The sequence below is a fragment of the Uloborus diversus genome, chromosome 7 (assembly GCF_026930045.1).
Source record: "Uloborus diversus isolate 005 chromosome 7, Udiv.v.3.1, whole genome shotgun sequence".
NCBI classification, from domain to species: Eukaryota; Metazoa; Arthropoda; class Arachnida; order Araneae; family Uloboridae; genus Uloborus; species Uloborus diversus.
The window spans coordinates 171,312,383-171,335,255 of NC_072737.1; the positions used below are offsets into that span (position 1 = coordinate 171,312,383).

Below are 22,873 nucleotides of genomic sequence, written 5' to 3' on the forward strand. Positions count from 1 at the left end.
GTTTAACGATTTCTAGATTCCATCATTAACTATTCGAAAACTTCGCGAATCTGGTTTTCGGTATTTCCCGCGCTTTTGCGACGTTACTTATGCTCTAAACGGCTTTAATTAGAGACTATTCAATAAAATATTGCATCAGAATATGACAATATTCATTTCTTTAGTTTTCAGTTGGAATAAGACACGAAAATTTCAGACCTACGAGTGTACTTTTTAATTCAAGAAAATATTTCGGAAATTTGCCCCGTGGTAAGGATAACCGTTTGAAGTTCGTTTTTGTGAACATTTTCCCGAGTTATAGATGAGTAATATGGTATTTTTTAAGAAGCCACTCATATTCTTTTAGATATTTCCTAAAAATGCTTAGTTTTTCAAAAATTGATAAAAATGCGTATTTTTTAAAGATGGTAGGAAAATTGGCAAAAGGTTGCCGGTTTTCTGGTTTCCCGGTATTTTGGTTCCCGGATAAAAGGTTTTACTGTACAGTGAAACCTGTGTACCACTTAGCGGTGCACTACTTTAGTGGTGAACTTAAACAGGTGATCAACCTATAGGTTGATATGTATGACATAATTCTGCACCTGAAAAAAGAGATCAACTTAGCTGGTGGTCATTGGTCAACTTACAAGTGTGGTCAACTTTACAGGTTTTACTGTACTTCAAAAAGTAAGGTAATGTTGAGTCGAAATCGATGGAACAATCATTAAATTTAGCAAGTTCCCAACGAAACAAAAAAATATCAACGAGTTACGAAATTTGCAACACTGTTAATATCACTTTTAATCCTTTTCATACCTCATTAGTAGCAGTTACAATTTTTACTTACCCGCAAATTCTGGAGACAAATCCAGCGGAGTGAGGACGTACCCACAAAGGCTGAATCCGCCAATGGTTATTGAAAGTGTAAAGAAAACAATATGAAGAGTAGCATCGCACCCTGCAAAGCACACGCCCAGTAGACCAGCTACAGTGCCGAAGGTACCTATGACAAAAATGCATAATTTTTCAGTAAGAACCATACAAAAGCTCTCTTCGTTATTGTTTATAATGGGACCGCGTGTTGGTTTCACATTATTTGCAGACCTTGTACCGAGATGGCTGCCTTAGACGGATAAACAAGCCTTCCTGGCAGCGAGTTTGATTTATAATCATCGATAAGAGTTTTGAACAAATTTCATCTTATGCATTATTCTTTTTCCCGTTTTGAAATGATCCTAAAATTCTTAGGTAAATAACTTCTTTCTCTATCTTACATTAACGATTTTTTTTAAATAAAAATAAAAATCAATGAATTTTGGAATGACACCTTGCTCTTCTAGGAATAATTCCAACTAGAAAGAATTGTATTTCCTCCGGGAATCGCCTAATTTGCATCAACACTTGGCTCGAATACTTTAAGAGGTAAGGGGGGATTACCAAAGGACACATACATGAATGCATACCAAAAAACAGCTTTTTAGATGAGACATTTAGAATCAAAAGCAGCTAAATCCATTTTTATGAAATTTACAGGAGAGAAAAATAAATTGCACGTTCTGTCCACGTCATTTTTCCAAAAGATTTTTCTCTTGTTTGGAAAAAACATTCGGTGTATGACTACAACTTCATTTTTGTTTTTCTTTTTTAACTAAGCAGTATTTTCTAATTACTTAAAGGTAAAAGTAATTTGTACTGACGACCAAACGGCACGACCTTGAGGGTCACGGATTAGGACAAAATTCTAGCTATAGGTCAATTCCCTCTAGGTATGAGCGCAGATAAAACGGTTTGACTGCATAGGCCCAGGTTTGGCTGCAACGAGGGTCGAAACTGTTAGTTTGGCCCAAAAAATGCAATGTTGTTTCCATTGGAATTTCAGACTTCGACACTGTGTTCGATTTTCCAACACCTTTAGCATCTTTAGTTAGTAAATTGAGTATGAGGGAGAAAACGTATTTATTTATGGGCACAATCTAGTTGTTTGAAAAGTCGAAACGATCATGCATTTTTATTTATTTATTTATTTATTTTTTGTTTGTTTGTGTGTATGTCATGTGCAATAAGTCAGAGCTTTTTCTCCTCTCTCATTTTTTACTTATCAATATGGGATATCTTTGACAGCAGACGATAAATATGAAGTTAAAGTAAATGTTTTTATTGGCAAACGATAAATACTTTTTACTAGCAGACGATTAATATATAAAACGAAAATAATTAGTTTCATTTGCAAGCGATAAATATTCTGTAACTTGGTTATTTTGGCATTCAAGTTATTGAAATTAAAAGTAGTAGCCAATTTAAATTTGAGAACCGCTTATTGGAAATTAGAATCCAAGATAATTAATTCAAAGGGAAGCATGCAAATGCTGTACTCATACTGCAGTACAGTAGCAGAAAAGAGGATAAAAAATGGTAATTTTAAAGGAAACTTCATTCCATCCTGGGTACAAATTAACAACTTTGGACCCTCGTAGCAGCCGAACTAGGGCCTATGCAGTCAAACCACTTTACCTGTGCTAATACATAGTGGGAATTGATCTATACCTAGAATTTTGTCCAAATCCGTGACCCTCAAGGTCGTACCGTTTGGTAGTGAGCTGGTTTTGAAGTGAATCGCTCTTATCCTATTTTTGTTTCTAATTTTGCATTCAAACTCCAGTTAAATTCATAGGGTAACTCAATATTATGCAATATACTGTGCAATGGGGTGGAGTGAAAAAATGAAAGTAAGATATACGTAAAGAGCCAGTATGTTGAAAAGTTGCCTCTTACCAAGCCTATTTGTCATGCAAAATTTCAACTAAATCAAATGATATCTTTAGCTGCCCATTTTACCATCAGTTTTAAGTATTTTACCTAATTTCGCACCGAAATGACAAAAACGGAATGTTAAAACATAACATATCTTATTTGAAGCTACGAATGGTTAAAACTAAATCTTATTAAATACTAGTGGTAGCCGCACGGCTTTACCCGTAATAAAAAAAATTAAAAGATCTTTTGGTTCTCCTGTATATTTACAAATAATGTATGGTGAATTTTCTCGCCAATTGGCTTGTACCCATGTTACGGTTCCATGTTATGATAATTTTGTATCTCGCCAATTGGCTTCTGCCCATGTTACGGTTCCACGTTATGACAATTTCGTAATTTAGTCGTCCATCTTATGATTATTTTGTTCTTAAAATTGGAATAGAAAAAGAACCACATCGAATTTTCGAAAAATCGCTTCGAGGTGCAAACCCCCATGCTACAAACTAACTTTGTGCCAAATTTCATGAAAATCGGCCGAACGGTCTAGGCGCTATGCGCGTCACAGAGATTCAGACATCCAGACATCCTCCAGACATCCAGACAGAGGGACTTTCAGCTTTATTATTAGTAAAGAAAATAAATAATCAATGAATACTTGAATAGCCTTGGGAATTGCAAGATGGTCTTCAAATGTACATTGCGCTTGCGCATGCTCTTCCTAGCCGGCCAGCTAATGTTTACTTAACGCTAACTTAGTTCGCGACAGTCAGTTGCGTTTTTTATTTTAAGTTAGCTGCCTTTCTATCGTCAGAGAGTTCTATTTAAGTGTATATAATGTGATAGTTTTTTTTTTTCTTGTTCATGTTTAGTGAGTACTTTAAGTTCTTTCCTTGGGGTATTTCAAAATGCCTCAGACTCGATTACAAGACTTTTTTCCAGTGTTTGAAGCTACGAAAATCTTCAAAGACCTACCTACGTATGCAGATGTTGTAAGACATTACTTATATATACGTCAGGAATTTTTAAAAAATTTTGGAAAAAAATAGAACCGACTTCAAAATTGCTCTAAAAAGTGAAAAATAATTTTATTATTTAAACACCATCGATAATACTTTTAAACATAATTTTTACTTTCTTCTATATCTAATATATAGAAGAAAGTATTGGATTCGTGCAAATTTTCGAATTTCGAATTTTGACGGATTCGAACGTTTTGAGGTGCGCGGAGTCCATTTCGACCATTTTTGGAAAATGTCTGTCTGTCTGTGTGTGTGTGTGTCACGTCTGTGTGTGACCAGTTTTTTGTGGCCGCTCTACAGCAAAAACTACCGCATGAAATCGAACAAAATTTTGTACACATATGTGCCCCTATGCGAACTTGTGCCCATTGGTTTTTGGCGCGAATTCCTCCAAGGGGGGTGGAACAATGGGACGTTTTTTGAGTTACGCGTGCTTGCTATTCCTCAGGAAGTAACTGGCGGAATCAAACAAAATTTGGTCCATATGTTGCCATTAACAGGAACAGGTGCTGATTCAATTTTGGTGCCAATAACTCGAACGGGGGTTGAGCTATAGAACGTTTTTTGTCGTCAATTGTGACTGCTGTATCTCAAGAATGAACGGAATGAAAGAAAAATTTATCGGCAAGTAGCCCTTAGTGGGTATAAGAACTGATTTTATTTTGGTGTCAACAGCTAAAAAGGGGGTAGCGCAATCGCCTGTTCTTTTTTTCCATTGTGAGTGTCCTATCTCAAGAAGTAATGCTACGTTCTGGTTGAAATTTGGAATATATGTGAATCCATATGTAAACAGGCTTTGGTTCAATTTCAAAAATACTACTATAGTTGAAGCAAACCTAACCTAGTAGCATTGTGAAGGCTAAGCAGATCCTAATCACTGCATAAACCTCGCTTCCACGTTAGGTTTACCCCCACTATAGAGCAATGACACTGAAGAAACTTGATGCTTGCTTCAGAGAAGGGTCCATTCAAAATTATCACCACAATTACTATTAATATTATTGTTGTATAGCACCAAATTGTTGAAACAATGGGTTTTATGTTTAATCATTGAATAGGGAAATTGCATGAAATTTATTATTTTTTGCCCATAACTTTTTTTCTAAAGGATAAATATGGTCAAACAAAGTAATGGGACCTAAGTTGAGCCATCCTCTATCCATTAAAAAAATAATCATCAAAATCGGTTCACTAGGTGAGACGCTGTGAGTGGACAAAAAAAAAAGAAACATACATACGGTATGAACTGATAACCGACTCCTTTTTGAAGTCGGTTAAAAATGCAGTCATAGGACAAATTGAGCTTGCTGTTGGACGGCCTTTGCTTAGTGGTTTATTTGCTTAGTGCATACTAATGAATTACCTCTACGCCATTTACTGCAACATTTGGACGGAAAAACCTCAGGCCCTGAAGGATATTGTGGAGAAATTGGGAAAAAACTGGAATCATGTGAAAAGATGATTGTAATTAACTTTGAAAAAGTAGAAGTAACGTTGCCTGAGATTGCGTTTAATGAACATAGTACAGATTAACGATATCTCTACGAAATTTGTACTGGAATTTCAAACGGAAAAATTTTATTTAACTTGTCACAAAAAAATCCTGGAAAAATGAGCCATTCCAGATGGTTAACGACAGCAAATAGAATTTTGCAGTTGTGTATTTCAACAAGAGACCCATCGGACAATTTGAAACTTTTAAGACAATATGTTATGAGAGTGTACGTATCAAACCATGTACAAGGTTTGATATTAAATCTGAATCATCGTGTCGGTATGGTAGTCAACATTTTACAACATCATTAAAAAATCTCGATTTCAGCCTGAAGAGCTTAAGAACATAGTAGATAGAACACTGCAGAGAAACGCGTACTTCGGATATCCAGAGAACATTCTACTATCAATGCTGTCTGATAGTAAAATACACGTGAGACAGTTGGGCCTTCAAAGAGTTTTAAAATGTAGAAAAATGGGTAATCCGTTAACAATGTTCGAAAATTCAAGATTCCAGTAGTAAATTTCAACGCAGATAGCTATACGGATTTAATTAACTGGAATTCAGTTACACTTACTGAGCACCAGATACGAAATCTATTTCTGATAATTAACTGAGCCAGATAATTTTGGATTTTCCCAATAAGGATATTACTGTTTTAAAATACCCGTGCCATTCACAAGCAGTAGAACGCTACGTTAAACTAGTTACTGATGCATCAGCAGCCGTATGTGGAAACAGAGCTCGTACTGTTTGACCACGGATTGTATGTAATCTGGCAATCTGCCAAGTAAAGACGATTCCATCTGATTTAATCAAGCAGGGAAGATGGGAAAATATCGATGGGATATTGATACACGCGTTCTATAATGTCACTAGTGCCTTATTCATTTATTGCATTCTCAGAAATAAAGTAAGGGGAAACAAAGATAGTTACCACGGAAACAACAAAAAGAAAATAAAATATTTTCATTTCGTTCAGGAACGTAAAAGCAAAATGGTAAGCTCAAAACTTCGTTGTGAATAAATAAATCAATTAACTTTTGCCGTGAGAATAGAGATCGAATCTACTTTAGTTTTAAAAAATGTTGCTGCGAGCAAATTTTCATTTTTACAAAACTAAGGCTAAATAATAGAGATGCAAAAGTGCACATCTGAAACAAACCAATTAACACCCCTATAAACTAATAGATACAGTGGCTCCAAAAGTGTTCGTACACCTTGAAATTTTGTAGTAAAACCAAAATAACGCAAAACTGAATTCGAATATGAAGTCCAATTTTTTTTTCACACCATTCCTATGCCATTGTGAATAAAACCCAGTAGTTTTTTTTTTTTTTGGAACATTGCCAGATTTTATTTTTGAAATTTGTCAAAAAACGAAGAGACAGAGAAAAAATACGCCACAAAAGTCATCGTACACTGAAATAGTTTCGAATAAATTCATAATTAAAATTATCATATGTGGTTTTTTTATTATTTTTGCGTTGTAATGATACTGTAAAGTCATTTGACTTTAATTTTTAGTGTTTTTATTCCTTAATATTCTGCTTATTATTTTAAAATGGCAGGTATGCGTAAAAAACAACAAACACGATTCGAAATTTGGTTTTTTCCCTCACAGTAGCCGTAAGATGATTTGAAATGTCTCTAAATTGGTTAATTTATACCATTCTATAGTGAAGGGCTTGATAAAATGCTTTAAAGACAAGAATCGGATCGAAAACAAGGTAAGAAAAGGTCAACTGGCAAAGTTAACAAAGCGTGATCGGAGGTTTACAGTTAAAAAAAATATAAAAAATACACATTTCAGAACTAAAAAAGTTTCTACAGAATTGAATGAAACATTTTACGTTTAATTTTTACCTAAAATTGTTCGAAAAGTTCTCGGATTAGCTAGATTAAATGGGACCTCTTCCCGCAGAAATTTTCCTGTTCGTGCGAAAAACAGCAAGCTTACACTTTCCGTCGTAAAATCAATGTTAAATAAGCTCAATACGTTTTGGAACAACGACTTATTTATAGACGAAAATAAATTCAACATTTTGGGTTAAATTGTTGTATAATTGTAAATGAAAGAAAAAAAGAGGAATTCAATCTTAAGAACTTAGTTGGATCGATTAATCAGAACGGTGAAGATGTTCTTGTGTGAGGGTGCATCTCAGCATCAGGACTTGGAAATTTGGAATTTTTTGATGAAGTAATGAATTATGCTGTTCATTTAAATATTTTTAAAAGCAATTTAAAACTATTACCCCAAAATTTGATAATCGGAAACAACTTTGTTTTTTATCAAGATAACGATAAGAAGCACACGTTCGCGTTTGGTGCCTCAAAATTTGTCCTTAAGCTTGGAAATATCTCCTCAATCGCTAGATTTAAACTTAATGGAACATATTTGGAGATATCTGGTGGCTAGATTACGAAAATACACCATTGAAACGAAAAGCGAACTAGAAACAGTAAGACTTGTAGTGCGGCTGAACACTTACTCAGAAATTGCACAAAAAAAGAAAGAAAGAAACAATGAAATCTATTCCCAGACGTTTAAAAGCTGTTGTTGTTACTGCATGATATCCCACTAAATAATAACTTAGTAAAAAGTTAGATTATTTACTAATTTTTGACATTTTTTCAAAGTGTACGAAGACTTTTGTGAGATAAAATTTCCGTAACTTTTTGGTTTTTGATTTTTAAAAAATTAAGTTTTAATGTTTTATTAAAAAATTTTGTGTAGTTTTGTTAAAAATAGATCTCATAGATCTTATAATAAAATACCTATTCCGAAATATTAATTCTAACCAATGGATAAGGGCCTATTTCATTGAAAGTCGTAGGTGTACGAACACTTTTGGGAGCCACTGTACGTCCATTTCCGCCTATAAACCGGATATTAGTCTTTCCATGTAATCGATGGTCAAACTGTACTCAGTTTCAGAAATAAAATGAAGGAGTTTTGGAGGAGTTTTGAAGGAGTAAAATGAGATTTTGAAGGAGTACTAATGAAGTGTCATTAAATGATGTCACACTTTTTTTTCAATATATTTGACCATCAGCACCCTTTATCACAAATTGTCATACTTCACCCCAAACTTCTCCTCTTGTCACGTCATATTTTTTACAAACATATTGTTACAATAACTGTGTGATGTCACTTTTTGTCACCCTCTCTCTTCCCCTTGTCACAATTTCATGAGCCCGTCTCCTCCTCAAAGCATGACATCACTTGTGGATGACCCTTTTTACAATCATAACTGAAATTAACTAAACAACTGTTTTTTTTTTTTTAACGCAATTACTTAATGTAGTACATTTACTTATGTAGCTTTAAATATTTAAATAATAATTAGACAACTTGACTTTTGCTGCAGAGAGTGTGGTGGAGGAAAAACAATAATCATAAAATTTGAAAAAATAGCCAAGCACCATTTAAGCATGTTTTACTTCACTTATGAAATGTCTTAGTCTTCTAATAAAAATTTCACCTTCAACTTTTATGAATTTACTATGATGAATTTGTAAATAAAAAATAAAAAAAATGCGCGAAATTACTACATTAAAATCGCCTTAGTGATGAAGTTAGTTGTCAATCGAAGTATTTTAAGTTTCTGTTATAGAGGAAGATTATGTAGTTTTGAATTAAAAAAGGAGTTTTGAAGGAGTTAAAACCAAAATGAAGGAGTTTGAAGGACCATTCAAATTTTTTTTATAAATGAAGGAGTATTGGAGGAGTTTTGAAGGAGCGTACGAACCCTGGGAAATGACGCTAGAGACGGATTTATATGATCAAAGATAGCATCTAGAGTTTCACTACCTAAATTTGAAATTAAGAGTCAACATTGTGGGGTTCTAGAAAACAATGAACCAAGATTTTTGAAGACAAAAGGGTGGTGGTGTTATTTACCTCTCTATGCAGCCACCTTCACCGGATCAGATCTTGTTTTTTTTTTTTTTTTTTTTTTTCCTAACAGAAAACTTGCGAAGAGTTGAAGTAAAAATTCTTGAATTGTACAATTTCTTATAAATTTCAATCGCAAATGGGCAGCTAAAATATTGCCGTAGGAAGCTGAAATTTCAGTATCATGATTACACTAATATGTGGCAACTTTTCCGCATACAGGTTAAATTAATTAAGAGAAACGTGTTTTTTTTTTTTTTTTTTTGATGGTTTCCGCTCCACTCTAATCCACCACTCGCTCCAATCAAAAATGAGAGTTCAGCAAGAAATTCATGAAAACATGACCGTGTCCGTTTGGTTACCCAGGCCAACTCTCCTCCCCCCCCCCGCGATAAAACTCATTAAACTTATACTACCCCGATTCCTATTCGGGGTCCTATTTTCTGACTACGCTAACATGGCCTTTCGCCGGCTCTGACAATGTTGTTGACCCGTTCGTTTTCATAGTGGCCATGTGGTAAGGTAAAAGCATGAATTCAGCTGGTTTCGAAGACAAACGCGTTTTTTGGCAGCGGTTTTCGACCTGTTTGAGATTGATTCATTTCAAACCGGTTCATGGCATGAAATCAACAAATCAGTGTCAAGTGGGGTCGTTTCCAAAATTTTAAAAGTATTTTTTTTCTGAAAGAGCATGCTTAAAAACATAGGATCTGACCATTTTTAAATAATTTATTTATAGTAAATATTTTTAAAAAATTACTTAAATTGATGCGCTTTCATTGTTTACACTTCTGTCGTGTGACACCACAAATGATGAAATGCCATTCAATGTTGCCATTCGACGAACAAAATATTTAATTCGCATCTTTACTCACGTGTATTGGCAACGATATGGTTGATAGCAAGCGTAGAGTGCAGTTTTAATTCGCTGCTTGATTATCATAACGTGGAAACTTAGTAGAAAGATGCGCCAAATTGTATCATTTGTGAAGTCATAAAGACCACGTCTTGTTTGAAAAATCGGACATTTTAAAAAATTAATTAAAAAAAAAACTGTTGGGAGAATAAAAGTAGTTACTGGGTCCATGTATTTTTTTTTTTTTTTTTTTTTTTTGCTCATTCTATCCATTTCAATGACTAAAAGTAGTACTTTTGACTGAAGGAAACCACCCCATTGTGAAAGAAAAGCACTTCCTGAATTAGAAAAGCAATTCTTGGATAAAGCTGTTTTTTTTTATAGATGGAATATACGTACATCTTCCCCGAGGATCCCCTGGTCTCGTTACGCAGTGACATACCAGATGGGAGTCCCTCAGGAAGTGCAGCACCCGCCACTACAAAGCCCAAGAGCCTCCCGGCGACCACTATGTAGATCCCTGGGAACTGCCTAAAATTTCGGTTAGGTAATTACTGAAATTTATTTCTGTTATTGGGCTCCTTTAGTATACGATTACGATTCCGAGTCACAACTGAATACAACTGTATTTATGTCGAGGACTGCATACTAAGTGTCTTGCCTCTATTATTTTTTATACCGATAGATGGCAGCACCATCACCGGATCGAACAGTTAGTGAGAATTTAGAACTAGACCAGGAGCTAATAGCTACCTGGTACTAGCACCCCCCAGAGGTATCGTTTCACTTGGAGGACATTGAGACCACGAGCATATTTAACGTCGCCCAGTCCCCTTTAATGACGACGGTGGATCTTCGACCATCGAGGTTCGAACTCAGGACCCTTCGGCCCCGAATCCGACACTCTACCGATCGGGCTACCACGGCCCTGGCACCTTCAGTAGTCTCGGGGACAGTGCAATAGATCTGCGGTCTTAGTGCTCGCGTTCGTTTCAAGCGCCCCCCTTTTCACTTCATACTTCATACTCCCGGCGAACCCATGCCCAAGTCCGCGTTTTATTGAAAAGAAGAAAAGGTTAGCAACACATAGCAAACACAATAAACAACACATAAAAGAGACCCTACATACAATGATGTCTATGTTGACATAGAGGTGTACAATAATGTTGTTTTTCAAAGAGAGATGAAATATAGAGTGTCCCTGTTTACCTGTAAGGCCTATTTTTGAAACCATTAGTCCTATAGTCAGGACAAACCTAACCTGGCAGCATCGTGTTATTGTGATTAGGATCTGCGTAGCCTTCACAATGCTGCCGGGCTAGGTTGGCGCCAACTCTTGATGCATACTCCCGGTTGAAAGGTCAAAATTAACTAGTATGTTGTGGCTATCACGAAACTTTCTTCTATATTTTTCTTTTTTTTTTCTGATCCCTCCCCATGCTTGACGAGGAAGCAATATTCCCAACAGAAACAAAATGACACATGCAAAAACTTGACGACCATCCCAATGTCTGAATTATTGCAAAAACAAAGCAAAGAGCGAAAATTGAAAGTTATTTTAAAAGCCTTGCTTGAATTAATTACAAATATTTTATTTGTTGACAAACATAAGATGGCAACAGTTAAAAATTTTAAATCATTGAGATAATATTTCCGATCATTTCCATACAATTAAAATCACGAGAAATACGCAGACGACAATCCATTACGATTTATCTTTCTTATTGTTGCATTAATAAAGCTATTTTTATTCGCAAAAAAAAAAAAAAAAAAAAAAAAAAATCAACACCTCTTGGAGCGATCGGCGTCAAAATTGAACCAAAGCCTGTTTACATATGGATTCACATATATTCCAAATTTCAACCAGAACGTAGCATTACTTCTTGAGATAGGGCACTCAAAATGGAAAAAAAGAACGGGTGATTGCGCTACCCCCTTTTTAGCTGTTGACACAAAAATAAAATCAGTTCTTATACCCACTAAGGGCTACTTGCCGATAAATTTTTGTTTGATTCCGTTCGTTATTTCTTGAGATACAGCAGTCACAATTGACGACAAAAAACGTTCTATAGCTCAACCCCCGTTTGAGTTATTGACACCAAAATTGAATCAGCACCTGTTCCTGTTAATGGCAACGTATGGACCAAATTTTGTTTGATTCCGCCAGTTACTTCCTGAGGAATAGCAAGCACGCGTAACTCAAAAAACGTCCCATTCCTCCACCCCCCTTGGAGGAATTTGCGCCAAAAACCAATGGGCACAAGTTCACATACGGGCACATATGTGTACCAAATTTCGTTCGATTTCATGCGGTAGTTTTTGCTGTGAGCGGCCACAAAAAACTGGTCACGCACAGACGTGACACACATACATACACACACACATACATACATACACACACACAGACAGACAGACATTTTCCAAAAATAGTCGAAATGAACTCAGCACACCTCAAAACGTTCGAATCCGTCAAAATTCGAAATTCGAAAATTTGCACGAATCCAATACTTTCTTCTATATATTAGATATAGAAGAAAGTAAAAATTAAAAAAAAAAAAAAAAAAAAAAAAAAAACCGACTGAGTCTCAAATGTAGAATTAAGAGGAAACTAGTATGTTGTGGCCATCACGAAACTTTCTTCTATATTTTTCTTTTTTTTTCTGATCCCTCCCCATGCTTAACGAGGAAGCAATATTCCCAACAAAAACAAAATTACACATGCAAAAACTTGACGACCATCCCAATGTCTGAATTATTGCAAAAGCAAAGCAAAGAGCGAAAATTGAAAGTTACTTTAAAAGCATTACTTGAATTAATTACAAATATTTTATTTGTTAACAAACATAAGATGGCAACAGTTAAAAATTTTAAATCATTGAGATAATATTTCCGATCATTTCCATACAATTAAAATCACGAGAAATACGCAGACGACAATCTATTACGATTTATCTTTCTTATTGTTGCATTAATAAAAATATTTTTATTCGCAAAAAAAAAAAAAAAAAAAAAAAAATCAACACCTCTTGGAGCGATCGGCGTCAAAATTGAACCAAAGCCTGTTTACATATGGATTCACATATATTCCAAATTTCAACCAGAACGTAGCATTACTTCTTGAGATAGGGCACTCAAAATGGAAAAAAAGAACGGGTGATTGCGCTACCCCCTTTTTAGCTGTTGACACAAAAATAAAATCAGTTCTTATACCCACTAAGGGCTACTTGCCGATAAATTTTTCTTTCATTCCGTTCATTATTTCTTGAGATACAGCAGTCACAATTGACGACAAAAAACGTTCTACAGCGCAACCCCCGTTTGAGTTATTGACACCAAAATTGAATCAGCACCTGTTCCTGTTAATACCAACATATGGACCAAATTTTGTTTGATTCCGCCAGTAACTTCCTGAGGAATAGCAAGCACGCGTAACTCGAAAAACGTCCCATTGCTCCACCCCCCTTGGAGGAATTCGCGCCAAAAACTAATGGGCACAAGTTCACATAGGGGCACATATGTGTACTAAATTTCGTTCGATTTCATGCGGTAGTTTTTGTTGTATAGCGGCCACAAAAAACTGGTCACACACAGACGTGACACACATACACACACACACACACACACACACACACACACACACACACATACATACATACACACACACAGACAGACAGACATTTTCCAAAAATGGTCGAAATGGACTCAGCACACCTCAAAACGTTCGAATCCGTCAAAATTCGAAATTCGAAAATTTGCACGAATCCAATACTTTCTTCTATATATTAGATATAGAAGAAAGTAAAAAGAAAATCCTTTTAAAAGCCATACACTAACTAGTATGTTGTGGCCATCACGAAACTTTCTTCTATATTTTTCTTTTTACTTTCTTCTATATCTAATATATAGAAGAAAGTATTGGATTCGTGCAAATTTTCGAATTTCGAATTTTGACGGATTCGAACGTTTTGAGGTGTGCTGAGTCCATTTCGACTATTTTTGGAAAATGTCTGTCTGTCTGTGTGTGTGTGTGTATGTATGTGTGTGTGTATGTATGTATGTGCGTGTGTATGTATGTGTGTCACGTCTGTGTGTGACCAGTTTTTTGTGGCCGCTCTACAGCAAAAACTACCGCATGAAATCGAACGAAATTTGGTACACATATGTGCCCGTATGTGACCTTGTGCCCATTGGTTTTTGGCGCGAATTCCTCCAAGGGGGGTGGAGCAATGGGACGTTTTTTGAGTTACGCGTGCTTGCTATTCCTCAGGAAGTAACTGGCGGAATCAAACAGAATTTGGTCCATATGTTGCCCCTAACAGGTACAGATCCTGATTCAATTTTGATGTCAATAACTCAAACGGGGGTTGAGCTATAGAACGTTTTTTGCCGTCAATTGTGACTGCTGTATCTCAATAAAGAATGAACGTAATCAAACAAAAATTTATCGACAAGTAGCCCTTAGAGGGTATAAGAAATGATTCTATTTTGGTGTCAACAGCTGAAATGGGGGTGGCGCAATCGAACGTTCTTTTTTTTCCATGGTGAGTGCCCTATCTCAAGAAGTAATGCTACGTTCTGGATGAAATTTGGAATAAATATGAATCCATATGTAAATAGGCGTTGGTTCAATTTTAACGCCAATCGCTCCAAGAGGTGTTGATTTTTTTTTTTTTTTTGAATAAAAATAGCTTTATTAATGCAACAATAAGAAAGATAAATCGTAGTAGATTGTCGTCTGCGTATTTCTCGTGATTTCAATTGTATGGAAATGATCGGAAATATTATCTCAATGATTTAAAATTTTTAACTGTTGCCATCTTATGTTTGTTAACAAATAAAATATTTGTAATTAATTCAAGCAAGGCTTTTAAAATAACTTTCAATTTTCGCTCTTTGCTTTGCTTTTGCAATAATGCAGACATTGGGATGGTCGTCAAGTTTTTTCATGTGTAATTTGGTTTTTGTTGGGAATATTGCTTCCTCGTCAAGCATGGGGAGGGATCAGAAAAAAAAGAAAAATATAGAAGAAAGTTTCGTGATGGCCACAACATACTAGTTTTTTTTCTGATCCCTCCCCATGCTTGACGAGGAAGCAATATTCCCAACAAAAACAAAATTACACATGCAAAAACTTGACGACCATCCCAATGTCTGCATTATTGCAAAAGCAAAGCAAAGAGCGAAAATTGAAAGTTATTTTAAAAGCCTTGCTTGAATTAATTACAAATATTTTATTTGTTGACAAACATAAGATGGCAGCAGTTAAAAATTTTAAATCATTGAGATAATATTTCCGATCATTTCCATACAATTAAAATCACGAGAAATACGCAGACGACAATCCATTACGATTTATCTTTCTTATTGTTGCATTAATAAAGCTATTTTTATTCGCAAAAAAAAAAAAAAAAAAAAAAAAATCAACACCTCTTGGAGCGATCGGCGTCAAAATTGAACCAAAGCGTGTTTACATATGGATTCACATATATTCCAAATTTCAACCAGAACGTAGCATTACCTCTTGAGATAGGGTACTCACAATGGAAAAAAAGAACGGGCGATTGCGCTACCCCCCTTTTTAGCTGTTGACACCAAAATAAAATCAGCTCTTATACCCACTAAGGGCTACTTGCCGATAAATTTTTCTTTCATTCCGTTCATTATTTCTTGAGATACAGCAGTCACAATTGACGACAAAAAAACGTTCTATAGCTCAACCCCCGTTTGAGTTATTGACACCAAAATTGAATCAGCACCTATTCCTGTTAATGGCAACATATGGACCAAATTTTGTTTGATTCCGCCAGTTACTTCCTGAGGAATAGCAAGCACGCGTAACTCAAAAAACGTCCCATTGCTCCACCCCCCTTGGAGGAATTCGCGCCAAAAACCAATGGGCACAAGTTCACATACGGGCACATATGTGTACCAAATTTCGTTCGATTTCATGCGGTAGTTTTTGCTGTAGAGCGGCCACAAAAAACTGGTCACACACAGACGTGACACACATACATACACACACACACACAGACAGACAGACATTTTCCAAAAATAGTCGGAATGAACTCAGCACACCTCAAAACGTTCGAATCCGTCAAAATTCGAAATTCGAAAATTTGCACGAATCCAATACTTTCTTCTATATATTAGATATAGAAGAAAGTAAAAATCAACTACAAGTATTTTATTTTTGAACAAATAGAAACTGGCAACAGATAAAAAAAGAGGCTAATAAAGGTTTAAAATTATATGTGTGCATAGAATGTGTTTTTTGTATTAAGTCGTATGTAAATGGGGTCGTTTCCAAAATTTTAAAAGTATTTTTTTCTGAAAGAGCATGTTTAAAAACATAGAATCTGCCCATTTTTACTTTCTTCTATATCTAATATATAGAAGAAAGTATTGGATTCGTGCAAATTTTCGAATTTCGAATTTTGACGGATTTGAACGTTTTGAGGTGTGCTGAGTCCATTTCGACTATTTTTGGAAAATGTCTGTCTGTCTGTGTGTGTGTATGTATGTGTGTGTGTATGTATGTATGTGTGTGTGTATGTGTGTGTGTGTGTCACGTCTGTGTGTGACCAGTTTTTTGTGGCCGCTCTACAGCAAAAACTATCGCATGAAATTGAACGAAATTTGGTACACATATGTGACCCTATGTGAACTTGTGCCCATTGGTTTTTGGCGCGAATTCCTCCAAGGGGGGTGGAGTAATAGGACGTTTTTTGAGTTATGCGTGATTGCTATTTCTCAGGAAGTAACTGGCGGAATCAAACAAAATTTGGTCCATATGTTGCCCCTAACTGGAGCAGGTGCTGATTTAATTTTGGTGTCAATAGCTCAAACGGGGGTTGAGTTATAGAACGTTTTTTGTCGTGAATTGTGACTGCTGTATCTCAAGAAATAACGAACGGAATCAAACAAAAATTTTTTGACAAGTAGCCCTTAGTGGGTGTAAGAGCTGATTTTATTTTGGTGTCAACAGCTAAAAAGGGGGGGGTAGCGCAATCGCCCGTTCTTTTTTTCCATTGTGAGTGCCCTATCTCAAAAAGTAATGCTACGTTCTGTTTGAAATTTGGAATATATGTGAATTCATACGTAAACAGGCTTTGGTTAAATTTTGACTCCAATCGCTCCAAGAGGTGTTGATTTTTTTTTTTTTTTTTTTTTTTTTTTGCGAATAAAAATAGTTTTATTAATGCAATAATAAGAAAGATAAATCGTAATAGATCGTCGTCTGCGTATTTCTCGTGATTTTAATTGTATGGAAATGATCGGAAATATTATCTCAATGAATTAAAATTTTTAACTGTTGCCATCTTATGTTTTTTAATAAATAAAATATTTGTAATTAATTCAAGTAAGGCTTTTAAAGTAACTTTCAATTTTCGCTCTTTGCTTTGCTTTTACAATAATTCAGACATTGGGATGGTCGTCAAGTTTTTGCATGTGTCATTTTGTTTTTGTTAGGAATATTGCTTCCTCGTCAAGCATGGGGAGGGATCAGAAAAAGGAAAAATATCGAAGAAAGTTTCGTGATGGCCACAACATACTAGTTGTAAAAGGAAGTAAAAACGAAAACTAAAAAAATGTACGTAAAATCCAAGATAGTGGCACGAGCTCCCCCCCCCCTCCCTTAGCACCAGATACTTTTAGTACACACATCAGGAGCCCTTTATGCACAAGTGTGCCAATTTTCAATTTTTTTGGGTTATTTTTTTTAACGTTCTTTGATTATATCATTTAAAAAGAAAAAAAAAAGTATTAGCAAAATGCGTAATGACAAATCCTTACAGTGCTTTACATATTAGAAAATAAAATAATTTAAAAGGAGAAAGGAAAAAAAACCTTTCTTGAAAATGTTTTTCTGTTAAATCTTCGCACTCTTTTTGTCTGTATATGTTTTTTCCCTCACTTGGATTAGTGTTAGTCATGTTACGCAAAATTAAAGGAATAAGATTAAAGTAGTTATTCTTAAAAGAAAGTTCATTGCTTGACGAGTTCATTAGTAGAGAAAAAAAGGTTTTTTAGATTTATCTAAAATTTATCAGAGTAATGGCAAAGGGCTAAAACATCCGTACTGCTGTAACAAAAATTTAAATTTATTTTAATCAATTCTAATTAAGTTATCTCTGTGTAGTCCCCAAGGGAAGTAAAGAAAAATGATTCGATAAACTTTTCTTCGGATTACCTAATTTCAATGAGGCGGGGGAGATAGCAAGGAAAAGATGTAGATTTAATTATATCAGGTAAGAACATTTCTTCTTCTTAATCTTCCACATTATACTTCTTTTTGTCATTACAAAACGAAGCACATTTACTGAGGAGCATTGTTTTTAAATTTTCGTATTTTCATTGCGCATGCTTTAATTCAAAAGTTTACTCTGTTTTTCAATGTGGTGAAAATTGTATATTTTTTTGCAGCTTGTATCAGTAAGTTTAAGGCAAATAAAAATGTTTAAAGTGTAACATAAAATGAAACGTCATTTTTGCACTAAAATCATTTATCAACCGTGTTTTCCTTCCACTTTCCTTTTTTACTTTCTTCTATATCTAATATATAGAAGAAAGTATTGGATTCGTGCAAATTTTCGAATTTCGAATTTTGACGGATTCGTACGTTTTGAGGTGCGCTGAGTCCATTTCGACCATTTTTGGAAAATGTCTGTCTGTCTGTGTGTGTGTGTGTATGTGTGTGTGTATGTATGTATGTGTGTGTGTATGTATGTGTGTCACGTCTGTGTGTGACCAGTTTTTTGTGGCCGCTCTACAACAAAAACTACCGCATGAAATCGAACGAAATTTTGTACACATATGTGCCACTATGTGAACTTGTGCCCATTAGTTTTTGGCGCGAATTCCTCCAAGGGGGGTGGAGCAATGGGACGTTTTTCGAGTTACGCGTGCTTGCTATTCCTCAGGAAGTAACTGGCGGAATCAAACAAAATTTGGTCCATATGTTGGTATTAACAGGAACAGGTGCCGATTCAATTTTGGTGTCAATAACTCAAACGGGGGTTGAGCTATAGAACGTTTTTTGTCGTCAATTGTGACTGCTGTATCTCAAGAAATAATGAACGGAATGAAAGAAAAATTTATCGGCAAGTAGCCTTTAGTGGGTATAAGAACTGATTTTATTTTTGTGTCAACAGCTAAAAAGGGGGTAGCGCAAACACTCGTTCTTTTTTTCCATTTTGAGTGCCCTATCTCAAGAAGTAATGCTACGTTCTGGTTGAAATTTGGAATATATGTGAATCCATATGTAAACAGGCTCTGGTTTAATTTTGACGCCGATCGCTTCAAGAGGTGTTGATTTTTTTTTTTTGCGAATAAAAATATTTTTATTAATGCAACAATAAGAAAGATAAATCGTAATAGATTGTCGTCTGCGTATTTCTCGTGATTTTAATTGTATGGAAATGATAGGAAATATTATCTCAATGATTTAAAATTTTTAACTGTTGCCATCTTATGTTTGTTAACAAATAAAATATTTGTAATTAATTCAAGCAAGGCTTTTAAAATAACTTTCAATTTTCGCTCTTTGCTTTGCTTTTGCAATAATTCAGACATTGGGAGGGTCGTCAAGTTTTTGCATGTGTAATTTTGTTTTTGTTAGGAATATTGCTTCCTCGTCAAGCATGGGGAGGGATCAGAAAAAGGAAAAATATAGAAGAAAGTTTCGTGATGGCCACAACATACTAGTTTTACTTTCTTCTATATCTAATATATAGAAGAAAGTACTGGATTCGTGCAAATTTTCGAATTTCGAATTTTGACGGATTTGAACTTTTTGAGGTGTGCCGAGTCCATTTCGACTATTTTTGGAAAATGTCTGTCTGTCTGTGTGTGTGTGTGTGTGTGTATGTGTGTGTGTGTGTCACGTCTGTGTGTGACCAGTTTTTTGTGGCCGCTCTACAGCAAAAACTGCCGCATGAAATTGAACGAAATTTGGTACACATATGTGCCCCTATGTGAACCTGTGCCCATTGGTTTTTGGCGCGAATTCCTCCAAGGGGGGTGGAGCAATGGGACGTTTTTTGAGTGACGCGTGCTTGCTATTCCTCAGGAAGTAACTGGCGGAATCAAACAAAATTTGGTCCATATGTTGCCCCTAACAGGAGCAGGTGCTGATTGAATTTTGGTGTCAATAGCTCAAACGGGAGTTGAGCTATAGAACGTTTTTTGTCGTCAATTGTGACTGCTGTATCTCAGTAAATAATGAACGTAATCAAACAAAAATTTATCGACAAGTAGCGCTTAGAGGGTATAAGAAATGATTCTATTTTGGTGTCAACAGCTAAAAAGGGGGTGGCGCAATCGAACGTTCTTTTTTTTCCATTGTGAGTGCCATATCTCAAGAAGAAATGCTACGTTCTGGATGAAATTTGGAATAAATATGAATCCATATGTAAACAGGCGTTGGTTTAATTTTGGCGCCAATCGCTCCATGGGGGGGCTGATTTTTTTTTTATTTGTGTGAATAAAAATAGCTTTTTAATTGCAACAATAAGAAAGATAAATCGTAACAGACTGTCGTCTGCGTTCAGCTCGTGCTTTTAATTGCATGCAAAGGATCCGAAATAGTATCTCAATGATTTAAAATTTTTAACTGTTGCCATATTGTGTCTGTTAACAGATAAATGTTTGTAATTATTTTAAGCAAGGCTTTAAAAATAATTTTCAATTTTCATTCTTTGCTTTGCTTTTGAGATAAATCAGGAATTGGGATGGTCATCAAGTTTTGGCATGTGTAATTTTGTTTTCGTTGGGAATATTGCTTCTTCGTTAAGCATGAGGAGGGATCAGAATTATAAGAAAGATATGGGTCATTCCATGCGAAATCAGCAAAATTCGCAAAAAAGTGGTGGCCGCATGGTAAGATTTTTATGAAATTTGGTATACAGGTTCCTTTTATGCCTATATAAAAATATCTAAAATATTTTTGCTTAAAATTTTTTATTTAAATAGTTACATGCGATTGAAAATTGGTCAAATTGAACAGCATTCTCATAAATGCTAAATGTTGCACTTTTGAAGGCTTGTATCTTGTTAACTATTTAATGAAAACATAAAAGTTATATGTTTTTGCAATCTATGGAGTAGGGTAATCAATCTGATATCAGTAAAATTTTCAAAGTTATTATAGTTAACTTTTAACCGAGTCTCAAAAACTGAAAATATTTCAATTTTCTCATAATTAAGCATTTTATTTTTTAATCTCAGTCTTTACGGAATGCATTATCTTTGATGAAATTAATACCTGATATTGTGCGAAGTATCATAAAAGAAATTCTTTACTTTTGAAGTTGTATTTTAACTCATTTGTCATCAAAATTAGTTTTAAACTTAGTGACATTTTGTAAAATGATGATTTTCCCCTTCACGTACACACAAAAATTCAAATGAGGGAAAATTCAGACAACTTTAAAATTTTTCAAGAATATAGAGCTGTGTTTCTACTATTTGCTTGAAGAAACTCGAAATTGGTTTTTGATTTCCAAACGTAAAATAAAATTCAGAAAAATAGCATTTTCTTTCTGTTTTATGGGTCAATCCATACAGGTTCGACGGATGGTTGCGCTCGATCAATTTTAATTTTTTTGAAATTCATATCCCTAAAAGCTGCATATGAAAGATGTTTAAAACCTCTTTTATTTTTTCTCTCAACTTTGATTTTTTGTAGGTCATCAAAAGTGATTTTCGTAGTCAAAAATGGGACTTTTAGATCTTTGCATTTTGGCCAAAATCTATTTGAATTAGATTTATGACAGTTAATTTAACGCTTTGATGTTAAAGTGCATAATTTGATAGTCTTACATGCTGAGTTACGTAGCTGTACGTTAATAATTAAAATAATGGCAACAGGTTAGTTCAAGTCCAAATGTAAAAATTTTACTCATTTCAAAGTTGGATAACTCACGTAGGGGACGGAAACACAAAATGAAATACGGCAAAAACTAATCACTGGAACCATGCTAAAAAGAGTATGTAACTGTTGCTGTTTTTTTGTGTACCCTTTATAGATTACAGCCCCTCAAAATTCGGAAAAATGACAAAAATGACATTTTTAGATCCCTATAAACCAAAAGAGGATTGAATTAAAAATAAAATTTCCTGGCCAATTGAATATTCCATTCAAGTATACTATACATGTTATACATATTGGTTTTTTTATTTGGTTTGTAAAAAAGATACAGGTCTTTAAAATTAAGCAATTTCGCTAGTCAATTCACACACTAAAACAGAAATAAAAAGTGTAAAAACTTCATGGCACCTTCTTAAATTACGTATATTGTGCCCTATATAATACATTATACTGAAAAAACATATTGTAATTTTCAAAATAATTATTTTAATTTGATAACTTAGAAATATTTGGACATGAATGAGAAGTTTATACTGTGTGGAACCTGTATGGATTGACCCTTATGTGAAATAACGAGAATTCAAAGAACTTGATAAACGACTAAATGATACAAAAGCAAGTAAAATTGACATTTATTTCAATTAAAAAACTGTACATTTCCGCATGTACTTCATAAACATGCTTTTGAGAAAATGAAACACGAAAAAAATGGTTAGTTTTGCTAAACTTACAAAATAAAAAGAAATAACTAATTAAATTTTACCTTAGTTCAAGTTACTCTAGTAACAAAAATAGGCTGATACCAATGATTAAAATTTAGTAGCATCTAAAAGACACTTCGATATATAATGTAAAAAAAATTGAGCAAATTTAGAGCATTCACTCATTTTAAAAAAAACATCTGAAATGGAGGAAAAAATGAAATTTTTGGAAATTTTCGATTTTTTTAAGTACAATTTCGTCATCAAGAAATTCATAAACAGTTACTAAATTAGAGCAGATA

At 34.6% G+C, this 22,873-nt stretch overlaps 1 protein-coding gene across 1 annotated transcript in view; it reads right to left on the bottom strand.

The window, feature by feature from the left end:
- Positions 1-22,873, bottom strand: part of LOC129226999 (sialin-like) — a 40,571-nt gene that overhangs the window by 2,618 nt on the left and 15,080 nt on the right. Inside the window, exon 7 of the mRNA XM_054861627.1 lies at positions 827-982. Coding sequence (XP_054717602.1) covers positions 827-982 — 156 coding nt within the window. The remainder of the gene's footprint in view (positions 1-826; positions 983-22,873) is intronic.